This window comes from Trifolium pratense, linkage group LG6 (assembly GCF_020283565.1).
Source record: "Trifolium pratense cultivar HEN17-A07 linkage group LG6, ARS_RC_1.1, whole genome shotgun sequence".
NCBI lineage: Eukaryota > Viridiplantae > Streptophyta > Magnoliopsida > Fabales > Fabaceae > Trifolium > Trifolium pratense.
Genome location: NC_060064.1, coordinates 23,583,554 through 23,597,652, shown reverse-complemented (window position 1 = coordinate 23,597,652; position 14,099 = coordinate 23,583,554). Strand labels below are relative to the sequence as shown.

The window sequence follows — 14,099 nt, the reverse complement described above, 5'->3', positions numbered from 1 at the left end:
TAAAAGATTGTAAAAGAAAATAACAAACCTAGCTAAATAAAAATAACAAATCTACCTAAAATATAAAAATAAATAATCTAGGTGAAATATAAAAATAAGAAATCTACCTAAAATATAATAAAACTAAATCTAGCTAAAATAATAAATTACTAAAGAAACTCTGCTACATCATCTAACTAAGTCATATTGGAGCTTTTTTAACTTTTTAACTTCCAATGTTTGACCAAATTTGAAATTCAAAATTTGCTTCCCTCTCTTTCATTTTTTCAAAATTCTATATCATCACTCATTTCACATCTCACATTTCTGTCAGGTTCCTCTTCCTTCTCTCACTTTTCATTTTCTCTCACTGTTCATATTGCTGCATTATTTATCTCTATTTATTTTCTAATCTGCATTTTAATAAATTTCATATTCATCTTCTTTGTCAATGCAAATGGAATTTTTTTTCTTTTAGAAAAAGCGGAAAAATAAAATATAAGAAAACAAGAGTAAAAACTTGATTTTGGACACTACTTCATTATTTTCTCATCTTCAACTTCATTTTTCTAACCATTTCTACATTTGTTTTTTAGGAACATCCAATGATGTTCTTATCTCCGAAACAAACTACAAAGAAGGATATGAGTAAGTAACTAAATAATTAAAGTTTGAATTTGATATACTTTTTTTTCTTTCCCTTACTTTCTTTTTCACAAAATTGATAGATTGGTAACAATGAAGACAAAAGAAATTTTGTATTTGAAAACATAATTGGAAAAAACAAAATAGACATAAATTTGTGATAAATTTATTTTTTCTATCCATTTTTTAGATCCAGAAAAAAATACATAGAATTTACACGGAACAAAAAACAATAATCAGATCCATAAATATGTTTTATTTTTCTTATGTCTAGAAATTCTTTTGAGATTGTCTTTTTATTTTTCACTTTTATTGATTTTACATTTACTTCATTGTCATCTTAAAAAGTAGAAGAATGCAACCAGATAAAGTAAAAAAATAAACAAACCCAAAAAAACCAAAAAAATATAATATTCTTCTTTCAAAAATACAAGGTTAGAGTAGGGGAGTTAGAAAATAGTTTTTGAATAGTGAAAAATTAATTATCACACGTGAGACAAGTTCAAAATTATAAAAAAATAAAAATTTATATGGAATAAGTTTTAACTTATATAAATTTCAAACTAACTATATTATATACAGGGCAAATTTCAATTTTTTTCACTTTTTTAATTTACATATTTAATTTTTTTTTGTTACATATTTAAACATACTATTATTCTGTAATTTATTAACAACTTTTTTTTTAGGTCAGGTATTAACAACTTTATTTTCCATTTATGTTAACTTTTAATATTAAAATTTACATAAACTTATACCACTATTATCAAATGTTAACTAATGCAGTGTTTGTAAATTTGTATCACATTGGTTTTTCTATACTGTAGTGTTGGGTATTTCACTAGCTACGTTGAGGAACAAAAGGCTGATAGTGGTGTTTAAGGCGTTTTGTTTGATATCAATAAAACTTTGATTTATAGAAACCGAAGTTTTTTTTTGTCTTGAAAACAAATTTCGGTTTATAAAAACTGAAATTTACTCTAAATTTGTACTAAAAAAAATTCGGTTTCTGCAAACCGAAGTTTTTATCAAGGGAAAAATTGGAATATTTGGGGGTATAAAAGAAACACGGGGGACCCGAAGAGAAAACATCGTTTTGTTTTGGTGCTGATCGAATAGTTCAATTTCTATGAAATATAGCTAGTGAGAATTGATGTGTGTATATATGACAATGATTTGAGATTTGTATTGTGTAGATATTGGTTTAGGCCTGATGTGCAGCATTTGTTCTGGTGCATTGGCCTTTTGGCATGTATGTAATGTAGGAGTTAGGATACTCTCACTTTTTGCTTTCTCCATTTTTTTATTATTAAAGTTTTAGAAATAAAAGTGCAATTATGTGATATTTAGTAGATCCAATTATTTAATATATATCCTAAAACTTTTTTAAACTATAGTAATGGAGAGTGAATCAAAAAATAAAAATAGTAATGGAGAGGAAAAATGGGAAAAACAAATGGAGAGGATAAACTATATTTTTGCGGCTTATAGTCTAAGCACTTATTATAATAAGCGTTTAAGTGTACATGAGCTATAAGTTTACATGAACTATACACATGCTACGGACCCTTTTCGTAAATTACATTAGAGAATTTATGAAAATAAAGCTGTTTTTTTTAAAAAAAAATAGCCATAATTAACATATTTTTGCATATAAAATAAATAAATATTTTATAGAAATACCACTTTAATGTTGGTATTTTGAAAATACTCACAACATTATAAATTTTAAGGTTAAATATATTTTTTCCCTACAAAATGGTGACTTTAAAGTTTAGTGCTTATTTAATTTTTATTAAATTTTTAGTCTTGGAAAACAATCCTAAACTCAATTTTGATCCCTACCTTTAAGACAACTTATATTTTTGAATTCCAGCAAGACCACACCAACACGTTATGCATGCAGCTGATGCATGAATATGGAAGTGCAGCAGCTAACGGTAACCTTGTTACAAGGAGAGATAAATGAGTGGCCATCATAGGTTGGAAGCCTCCAAAGAATATGTTTGTTAAGCTCAATACTGATGGGGCTTACAAGGAAAACTTAGTGGCCGGCTGTGGAGGAGTAATTAGGGGTAGCCAAGGAGAGTGATTAGGGGGTTTTGCAAAGTGTGTGGGCTTGTGTAGTGCATTTGTGGCTGAGCTATGGGAGTTTACGAAGGGCTTCGACATGTACATAGGTTGGGATTTAAAAAGGTGGAGCTGCACATTGATTCCGAAATGGTGGTGCACATACTCAAGAAAGGAAACTCGTCAAGTTCCTTAGGATGTTCCTTGCTGAAGCAAATATGGCAATTGCTAGAGATGGATTGGCTAGTTGAAATTAACCACACTTATCGGGAAGCTAATATTAGTGTGAATGTTTTGGCTAATATTGGATGCACTTAGATTTCAACATTGTATTTTATGATAGTGTTCCATCTCAACTTAGAGACATTTATCAATTTGATCTTCTAGGGAACACTACCCCCAGATTAATGTCCTTGTAATTTTTCTTCTTTGGGCTTTATGCCCTCTTCAATATTAAATAAAAAACAGAATATAAAAAGTTTAGGAGTTTAACGATAATTAAACAAATTTGGTTTTAGTAGGGACTAAAACTATTTGCAAGAAAACAAATTATAGGGACTACAAATTTAATAAAAATTAAGTAATGACTAAACTTAAAAGGTCCACATTTTATAAGGACCAAAATTATATTTAACCCTAAATTTTATTATGTCAGGACATAAAAATTTATTACCGCAAATATAAGAACAGAAATCCGCAACAAGTGCAGTGCAAGTATTTAATGAATTTTCGCATATAAGTACACAAAATACGAAATGAACACGGTGCAAATAATAACGGATTTTTGCATATAAAATAACCAAATATTTTTTTTATAGAAATAGCACATTAATGTTAGTATTTTGCAAGACCTAATCAAAATAACAATTTGTCAGTGTATGTGAGTAGCAATTTTGCCATTGTGTGTGTTTTTACATGTACTCATATAGATTATGAAAAAAGCATAAGTGTGAACAACTGGTGATTCCAGTTGAAGATTTCAAGTCTCTTCTTTGTTAACTGAGGAGATCTTCAACCAAATATAATATAAAGAATGAGAGACAATACAATTCCAGATCAAGTCAATAGTACATATCACGGTTGATGTTTTCTCTCCCCACCCCCCGTGATTCTTTTATACCCCCCAATATTCCGATTTTGCCCTTGCAAAAAACTTCGGTTCGCAGAAACCGAATTTTTTCTAGTACAAATTCAGAATAAATTTCGGTTTTCAAGGCAAAAAAAACTTCGGTTTCTATAAACCGAAGTTTTTTGCAAGGGTAAAATTGGAAATTTAGGGGGTATAAAAGAATCACGGGGGGTGGGGAGAGAAAACATCATCACGGTTCTGGCGCTATGATCCAATTCGGATGGCCGTGGTCCAATCCGTAACAGATTAATTTTGGCCCAACAATCCAACAAATGTGGTTTCTGTATAGGTAATCTTAGATCCTAAGTTAAGAAGCAATGCTTCCCAAACCTTGACTCCTGGAACATAACTTTTTGTAACAATTTTATTCATCAACACAACTGAATCAGTAATCAAACCGTTTTGACACATTTGAAGCATGATACTATCAAATGTTGAAGATCTAGGATAAAAGCACTTCTCCATCATTTCCTCCAACAAAACACATGCTTCACCAATCTCACCTTTACCAACCAAACCATCAAGCATGATCCTGTATGTATGCAAGTTTGGCTCAACACCCTTCAACCTCATCTCCTTCATTACCCTCTTTGCCTTGCCTAAATCCTCTTTCAAACAAAATGCACCTAATAAAGTATTGTAAGTAACCACATTTGGTTTGCATCCTAACTTTTCCATAGAAACAACAATCTTCATTGCCTCATCAAAATTGTTCTGCTTACACAAACCATTTATATACACATTGTAAGTATAAACATCAGGAATAAGTCCTAATACAATTATTTCATCAAATAATTCATCTAACTTCACATAATCACCTTCTTTAACAATTCCACTCAAAACAATAGTATAACAAACAATATCAGGCTTAATTCCATCTTCTTTGAGCTGATTCAAAATTTCCAAAGCATCCTTAACCTTCCCTTCCTTTACCAAAAACCTAATCATATTGGTGCAATCCATTACACCAGGACAAAACCCTAGTTTCCTCATATTTCCCCAAACAAACAAAGCCTCAGCGCTAGTCAAATTGTTTTGTTCACACAACGACAATATAATCAAAGAACATATCTTATCATCCAAACTATAACCATCTTCAATCATACAATTCATTATCTTCATAGCATAATCAACCCTCTTAATTCTACACAATGCCTCAATCAAAACCCGAAAAGTCGATTCCTCGAGACGAATTTTCATATGCTGACTCTTCAACAAAATATTTGGAACCATTTTGAGACACTCTTGCTTCCTACAAAGCAATGAAAGCAACAAGTTCAAAGAACAAACAGTTGGTGTGCACCTAAACCTAGGGATTCTGAAAAACAAATCAATAGCATCTTGAACACTATCAACAAAACCATAGAACTTAATAAGATACAAAAAGATGACCTCAGGTGTTTCAAATTTCTCGTTGTGTTCAAGATGGTTGAGAATATGAGGAATTTCATGTAATTGTGAAGTGTTGTTGGTTAAGGTTTTGATGAGATAAAAGTAAGCTTTCGGAGTTGGGTCAGTGTTATAAGCTTTGAATGAGTCAATAAGAGTGGAAAGAAGAAAAGGGTTGTTGTTGTTTTGTGTTTGGGGTTGAATGGTTGCTTGTTTGAGAATTTGCATAGCTTGTTGTTCACCAAAATTGTGGTGCCATGAAGTTTTGTAAGGTGAATGTGGCCATTTTCTGAATTTTCTAAGGTATTTGTTTGCACTTTTGGATAAAGGGTTCCTCACCATTTTTGGAATTCTTTTGAGGAACAGAGAAACAAGAGACAGAGAATTAGCAGAGTTTGAGGTTTAAACAAAATAATGATGACCAATTTTTTTTTACATGATAAATTGGATGAATCTTTGTCTCTCTTTGCCGGGTTTGATTTGTAGATTGTAAATATACAAAAGTCATCGGCAATAACTATTACACATATAGTGGCAAGAGTCCTCTTGGATACTCAACAACAGCTTCCTCCAAAGCTCCTTTCTATTCCTCTCTTATCCACAAAGCACCTGATAAATATAATGATGAAAAATGCATCAATGCCTCAAATTAGTGACTCAAATTGCACTAAATTAGTGACACAAATTAATCATGAAGTAACTCAAAGAGTAAGGACCAACTAGATACAAATTGAGAGGCCTAAGGGTAAAAGCAATCAAATATTGAATTCTCCCCATATGGCATCCGCCACTTGCTACCTTAACCTATTTCCATACTCGGAAATCCATAGATAAACTTTATATATACATATATACAGGTGTTTGTTTATAAGGAGATTAGCCTAGAGATATCAGTAAGTATTTAGAACTATTTTTGTGACTTCAAAGATGTAGATATATGCAAGTACATATATGGGTACCTAGCTAAAGATAATGCAGGAGCGTGTTTCTTCTTGGTTAATCTCATGCATTTTTAAAAGATTCAAAAGAATAAATCTCCTTAAAGTATAATAAATCTTAAACATAAATTGGGTACATGAGCCACCATACAAGCACATCAAACAGTCATCCCAATTCAAAGATAATTAAATGTGTGAATAAGTCAATGTAAATCTCAAATAACCTCCCTATCACTTAATTAACTGAATTTGTCCCATTTCAGCGCGTCCAATTTCCCCTACATTGCGTTCTTGGAGAACATGTTTTCAATAATAACAACACAAATTCAAAAATCCATTTCTCTTTGATTCAATTTAGACATACCAATTCCAAATTTAAGTATTAAGCATGAAGCAACAATGGTAAAAAAAAAAACACTAGTTTCAAATTGAAACCATGTTAATTGCACTCTACAATCATCGAAATCTAAACAACTTCTTACTGCTCCTTGCCACTTGATTCTATAATGTAATGTGTGACTTTGCAGTTATCGAACTCGAAGCGAATCGGTGACGGTGAGCGGCAGATCGAGGTGAGATGCGAGAGAAGAGCCGGTGGTGCAGCAATGTGATACACAAGACCGCTAGAGAGAACCAACAGCGGTGGCGTAGCGAGGTGACAGTGGAGACATAGAGATGAGAGAGCGAGGTTGAGACCAGAAAGAATCTGAAAGACATGATATGATAGGATTTTTAGGGTTTTTTTTTTGTAATTACCTAATATTTAGAAAAATACGGTCAAAACAAAATATATGAATAGTATATTTAGTCAAATGAAATCTTATAAAATAGGACGAAGGATAAACAACTTAGTAATAGTAGCTTATAACACAGCCATTTATGCATAAACTATTTCTATAACAAAAGCTAAAATAAATTTAAATTGTTTTTGTATAAGATATACTAGTATGTTGATTTAATTAATGGGTGATGTTGTTAAACAGTGTACTAGGGTGCACTGATTAAGGAAGATTAAATGCTCATAGAACCCACTATTATTGCTTGCAAAACAAAATGCAAATACTTTTTCAATTGCAACCAACAGACGTGCGTCCTTGAGCTCATTAACTATTCTCTCATCTCCTAAGTTCTAACCCTAGCCGTCACTTTTTTTCTTCTTCTTAATTTATCAAAGAGGGGTGATTTCAAGTCAAATCTTGACCTAAAATCACCCCTCCAAATTGTTTTTTCTTTCTCGTTGTTAAATAAGTGTGATTTTTCACATATTTGTTTGGTTTTGTGTTATTTGTTATCCCGTTTTTGTGCGGTGTATTCTGTTGTGCCGTCTTTGTGCGGTGTATTTTGTTATCCCGTCTTTGTGCGGTGTTCATTTGTTTCAGATTGAAGGACTAGATCCGATCAAGTACAAATCTATCCAATGTCGACTTTTGTGTCATCAACGCTGCAGATCTGGGGGCATGGACATTCCAGACACTTCAATATAGTCATATATGTAGGCTTATGTAATTTGCCGTTTTATGCTATTAACATGGATGCTGTGAGTTTGTTTGCAGATTCATCCTTTTTGTTTTTAGCAAATTTGAATTTGTATTACATCGATGTACTCTATCAGTTTGAATGAATGAATATCCTTTATTTTTGGTCAAAAAAAAAAACAGACGTGCGTCCTTAGCCACCCCCACCTCCATATTATTGGGTTTTTTTTTTAACAATTGCAACACATATAATATTTATTTTCAATCATTGTAAAAAAAAATCATTGTAAAAAAAAAAAACAGTGTAAAAAAAATCATCATAAAAAAAATCATTTTTATTTTCAATCTCAGTGGAGCCCATAATTTGGGGCTTTCGGCAAATCACGATGGAAAACATACATTCAAGATGGGAACAAACAAAAATTTGAAGAAACAGAACAAACAAAAATTTGGGCTTGAATATATAGAAACCGAACAAACAAAAATTTGAAGAAAGGAAAGAGAGAAAAAGTATAACCGTGAAAGAGAGGCAGCACCTGCAAGAGAGAAAGAGAGAGCGCTGATTGTGGGGTGAAGATAATGGTGTACGGTGGTCGATTTTGGCGGAGCGATTTGGGATGGCGAGATGGTGTACGGTTGTTTGATAATGTGAAAGAAATGGGAAAACTAAAAGACGCGCGTGTATACAACTCAAAAGAAAGAAACTGGTCATTGTAGAACACTCTCTTTCTTATTTTTAATTTTTTAATTAATGAATTTATTTTTTCTCTTCTATTTATGTAAAGTAAGTGGGTCTCAGTGCACTGTTTAACATTGGCCTTAATTAAATTGGTGTCAAAGTCATGAGATAAGACAAGATAATTAGCCATAAGATAAAGACAATTAAAAGAAAGTTAGCACAACTAATTCAAAGGTCAAAAACATAGATTTACTAGTTAGAGAGTAACACCGCTAAATTTAGTGACTAAAAAACTCTACAAAGCCAAAATTAGCAGAAAATAAAAAAGATTAAGTAATGTAACATTGTCCCCTAACATCAATACTAACTTTAAATCCAAGATTTTGAAGCATATACATATCAGCAAACAAATGAAAGCATAGAATCTTGAAGTGCAAGATAGAAGAAAATCTCTAAGTTTGTGATATTCGAAATCTTTGACCTTCAAATGAAACCGGTGAATCTAAAGGTATTCTCTCTTACTTTGTTGATTATGGCATGTTGAAATTTCTTCTGATAGCCGAAATCTTTGACCTATTGGTGTTATAAACATCATTAATAACCTTAACAGAATCGATGTCCATGTTCCTTTTCTCTGAAACCACCCTTTGTTCTTGAATCACAGATTTTTGTCCTTTTGGTGTTGAACATACATTTTTAATTGTGATGGTGGCGACATCATTAACAATATTGTTAAGCTCAATTTGATCGATGATTTACAAAGAATTTTTTTATAAAAGCTTCTGATGAAAATTTGGTTTGAATAGTTATTCTTAAAATGTTATTTTATGTATTTGATCATTTTATTGAAAAAAAAATTGGATATCAAAATTTCGAAAAATCACTTAATTTGGAAGCTATTTCAAATAGATTTTCATAAAAATCATTTTTGAAATACAACTTTTTGAAAAAATTGTGATCTTGACTATATTTTTATCTTCAATAATGTGTGTTTATGTTATATGATGTCAAAATTAGTGTTTCAATTTTAAAAAAAACGAATATAAAAAAACTTCTAATATTTTGAAAAACAGTTTTAGAAAATCTATTTTGAAAAATACAAAGAAATAAATCAATTTGTTTAAAGTTGAAACAAACAGACCCTTGGACTTGTAAAAGAGTTAAAGAAACGGGGTCTTTCTGAACTTGATTTGAACTACATGGATAGAGTTAAAGAAACTGAATTGTCTTGCTCCCTCTTTCTCTCTTATTTCATTGTTCTTCCTTTTTCTCCCTTCACATTCACTATTGGATTGTGGACAAACCAAATTAATTCACGATAACCAGATAACCGATTCTAATTGAAAAATTCCAATATCCAAATCTTCATTCTCCACATGGTTTACATTTACAATTGAAAATTTCAAATGCCCAATTAGCACCCTGCAATAATTAGTTGGATAGTGTTTTTTTATTCTTTTAGTTTTATAGGTTTTATAGATCTTGGATTTTGTTATAAGAACTTTCAATTAATTTACAGAAACACAGCAGGAATTGAAATTGAAGCTCACTTTGAAAACAAAAAATAAAACATGCAGAACCGTCTACAAGAAAAATTGCAGATGAAAAATTGTGTTTTAGTTTTTGGGTTTTAGTTTTAGCGTTGAATCTTGAAGAAGGTAAATGAGAGATGGGAGAAACAGAAGTGTCAGATACACAGTCACGAACAAGGGGGAGAAGAGAAGACAAAAGATTACCTACAATTTAAAAAGTGCTTTTCATAATGCATTTTATGGCATGTTCTTGTTGCCTAGTACCTCTGTGACCTTCGATATCGATTAAAGAGGCATGAAAGAAATTTAAGGAAAAACTCTCCAACGAAAGAGGTAGATTTTATAAAATTTATATCGGTTAAAACGTTATTGAAAGAGGTAACATCTGGTGTCAAACTAGTTGGTGTCCACGAATCCTGACTCATATATATATATATATATATATATATATATATATATATATATATATATATATATATATATAGGGGGCTGCTAACTTAGACCCAGTTTGGTCTAAATTAGCAAAGTGCACCTTTTCAGTTGGACCAAAATACCCATTCTTTTTAATTAATTAACCAAATTACCATCAATGGACGCGGATCCAGTGTCGCGCGCGTACCGCAGGACCATGGTTACAGGCCGTTGATTTCCATCAGACAGCCAAGATCTGATCTCATCAAGACTGTCTGATCAATCAGACATCCCAGATCATCCGAATCCATCAGATTCCAGCGAGTGCACCACACTGGATTACACCCTGGAGAGAGAAGAATCTACTTTTTAAAAGCAGGACACGTGTCGCTGTCTGATTGGCTGGGCGTGATTTTTTTCCATTTAATACTTTGAACTCAATTATTTCGTTGTAAATTAATTTTTTATTTTTTTTTTATACCAAAATTCATAATTTTTTTTTCTCTACAAATAGAGACTTGGTTCGTTTGATTTGGACACAGAAAAAAAAACCCAATTTTTCACTACCTTAATCTCATTTTTCACTACCTTACATCAACTCACTGAAACCATTCTACCAGGAAAATGGTTTCAGATTACAACTCTCTGAAACCATTGTACCAGATAAATGGTTTCAGAAGCAAACACAATTAATAAATTACTCACAGAAACCATTCTACCAGTAAAATAGTTTCAGAGTACAACTATGTGCAACCATTCTACAAGCTAAATGGTTTCAGAAGCAAATAACTAATAATCAACTTACTGAAACCATTCTACCAGCAAAATGGTTTCAGATTACAACTCTCTGAAACCATTGTACCAGATAAATGGTTTCAGAAGCAAACACAATTAATAAATTACTCATTGAAACCATTCTACCAGTAAAATGGTTTCAGAATACAACTATGTGCAACCATTCTACCAGTAAAATGGTTTCAGAAGCAAACATTAGTTTTTAATTACCGTTTTATCTCATTTAATTAACTAAAAATAGTTTCAGGTCTCCAAAAATTTCATAAAATATACCAAAAGTTCCAGAATATTATCTACTATTTTCCTGGTATAATGGTTTCAGTGAGTTGGTTGAGTGGTGCGTGTTAAATTACAACACACAAGTAACGTATTTAGTAGACAAAAAATGAGATTAAGGTAGTGAAAAATTGCATTTTTTTTTCGGTGTCCAAATCAAACGAACCAAGTCTCTATTTGTAGAAAAAAAAAATTATGAATTTTGGTATAAAAAATAAAAAATAAAAAATTAATTTACAACGAAATAATTGAGTTCAAAGTATTAAATGAACAAAAATCACGTCCAGCCAACCATTGTGTGACACGTGTCCTACTTTTAAAAAGCAAATTTTTCTCTCTCCAGGTTGTAATCCAGTGTGGCGCACGCGCTGGAATCTGATGGATCAGGATGATCTGGGCTGTCGGATTGATCAGACAGTCTTGATGAGATCAGATATTGGCTGTCTGATGGAAATCAACGGTCTGTAACCATGGTCCTTCGGTACGCGCGCGACACTGGATCCGCGTCTATTAATGGGTATTTTGGTTAATTAATTAAAAAGAATGGGTATTTTTTTTATACCAAAATTCATAATTTTTTTTTCTCTACAAATAGAGACTTGGTTCGTTTGATTTGGACACAGAAAAAAAAACCCAATTTTTCACTACCTTAATCTCATTTTTCACTACCTTACATCAACTCACTGAAACCATTCTACCAGGAAAATGGTTTCAGATTACAACTCTCTGAAACCATTGTACCAGATAAATGGTTTCAGAAGCAAACACAATTAATAAATTACTCACAGAAACCATTCTACCAGTAAAATAGTTTCAGAGTACAACTATGTGCAACCATTCTACAAGCTAAATGGTTTCAGAAGCAAATAACTAATAATCAACTTACTGAAACCATTCTACCAGCAAAATGGTTTCAGATTACAACTCTCTGAAACCATTGTACCAGATAAATGGTTTCAGAAGCAAACACAATTAATAAATTACTCATTGAAACCATTCTACCAGTAAAATGGTTTCAGAATACAACTATGTGCAACCATTCTACCAGTAAAATGGTTTCAGAAGCAAACATTAGTTTTTAATTACCGTTTTATCTCATTTAATTAACTAAAAATAGTTTCAGGTCTCCAAAAATTTCATAAAATATACCAAAAGTTCCAGAATATTATCTACTATTTTCCTGGTATAATGGTTTCAGTGAGTTGGTTGAGTGGTGCGTGTTAAATTACAACACACAAGTAACGTATTTAGTAGACAAAAAATGAGATTAAGGTAGTGAAAAATTGCATTTTTTTTTCGGTGTCCAAATCAAACGAACCAAGTCTCTATTTGTAGAAAAAAAAAATTATGAATTTTGGTATAAAAAATAAAAAATAAAAAATTAATTTACAACGAAATAATTGAGTTCAAAGTATTAAATGAACAAAAATCACGTCCAGCCAACCATTGTGTGACACGTGTCCTACTTTTAAAAAGCAAATTTTTCTCTCTCCAGGTTGTAATCCAGTGTGGCGCACGCGCTGGAATCTGATGGATCAGGATGATCTGGGCTGTCGGATTGATCAGACAGTCTTGATGAGATCAGATATTGGCTGTCTGATGGAAATCAACGGTCTGTAACCATGGTCCTTCGGTACGCGCGCGACACTGGATCCGCGTCTATTAATGGGTATTTTGGTTAATTAATTAAAAAGAATGGGTATTTTGGTCCAATTGAAAAGGTGCACCTTGCTAACTTAGACCTAACTAGGGTCTAAGTTAGAAAACCTCATATATATATATATATATATATATATATATATATATATATATATATATATATATATATATATATATATATATAGGGTTGCTAACTTACTCACACCTAAAAACAGGAAGAGACAAGTAGGCAAGAACCAAATTAAAAGTATCCCAAAATTAAAAGCAAGACCCTAATCAGAAACACCCATAGCTTCTACATATGCACTCCAAAGGATCTACTGACCATTCATATAATAGACAAGGAGAAGATTATCTTATGAAAAAATCACCTACAAGATAATACTTTGAAAAGATAAGTAATTGCTAGGGTGTTACACTTACACACCAGCTTTAGAGAAAATGCACCTATTTCCAAATAGCCAACGCCCAACATCACAAAGTGTCAAACCAGAAGCAAACCCTACTTCTCCCTTCTCAAAACACTCAACTCTATAAACTGAGAAAAAGATTTGCCAAGTCATGCACAGTAAGACCACAACAAAACTCAACCACATACATGTTAATGACGCAGGTACCTTAAAACTACATTTCTTCATACCAAATTAAGACGAGTAGGTATCCCTGTTCTATAACAGTTTTCAAGAAAATGTAATCAACTTTGAGGGAGCAAAACTAGTCCATAAGTTTACAAAGAGCGAGAGGATTCCCAAATGATGTGACCCTCAAAACAAGGAGTTTATCAGGCAGGATGCCGTACATTGATTTATAACTAAAAACATCCCCAAACCTTACAATACTGACACCAGACATCCTGAGATATGTGGGTCAGAGACAAGAAATGGAGGAAATCGTCCAACAGAGCCTATTCCCAAACAAAGAGGCACATTTGCCGCCGAAACTACCAAAACCTATACCTCACTCATCTATTCAGCTTCCAAAAGATAGGGCCAAACAATCCCTCTGCCAGAAAATTCAAATAAATTAATCTCGGAAAATCAACTTTTTAGTGGACTGCCACACATCTTGCTGAAAAGAAATAGAGCCACCATTCTCAACCTTCTTGGATACAAGTGCACAAAG

General features: G+C 32.2%; 1 protein-coding gene across 4 annotated transcripts; it reads right to left on the bottom strand.

The window, feature by feature from the left end:
• Positions 1–3,977: 3,977 nt before the first annotated feature.
• Positions 3,978–6,855, bottom strand: LOC123893004 (pentatricopeptide repeat-containing protein At2g38420, mitochondrial-like). Of its 4 annotated transcripts, none has more exons than XM_045942920.1 (3): positions 6,633–6,855; positions 5,216–5,821; positions 3,978–5,075 (listed from the first exon to the last, which is right to left on the bottom strand). In XM_045942920.1, exons 2-3 carry the CDS (start codon positions 5,272–5,274, stop codon positions 4,070–4,072), a joined length of 1,065 nt encoding a protein of 354 aa, XP_045798876.1. In that variant the 5' UTR covers positions 5,275–5,821; positions 6,633–6,855; the 3' UTR covers positions 3,978–4,069. The 4 variants fall into 4 exon arrangements, with proteins under 4 accessions (XP_045798876.1, XP_045798877.1, XP_045798878.1 ...); XM_045942921.1 differs by having other exon boundaries at positions 5,649–5,821; positions 6,633–6,854; XM_045942922.1 differs by having other exon boundaries at positions 5,737–5,821; positions 6,633–6,854.
• Between the last annotated feature and the right edge of the window lie 7,244 nt (positions 6,856–14,099).

What these genes read in the sequence shown, in the direction of transcription:
- LOC123893004 (XM_045942919.1), bottom strand. Translation starts at nt 5,554, where the DNA reads ATGGTGAGGAACCCTTTATCCAAAAGTGCAAACAAATACCTTAGAAAA.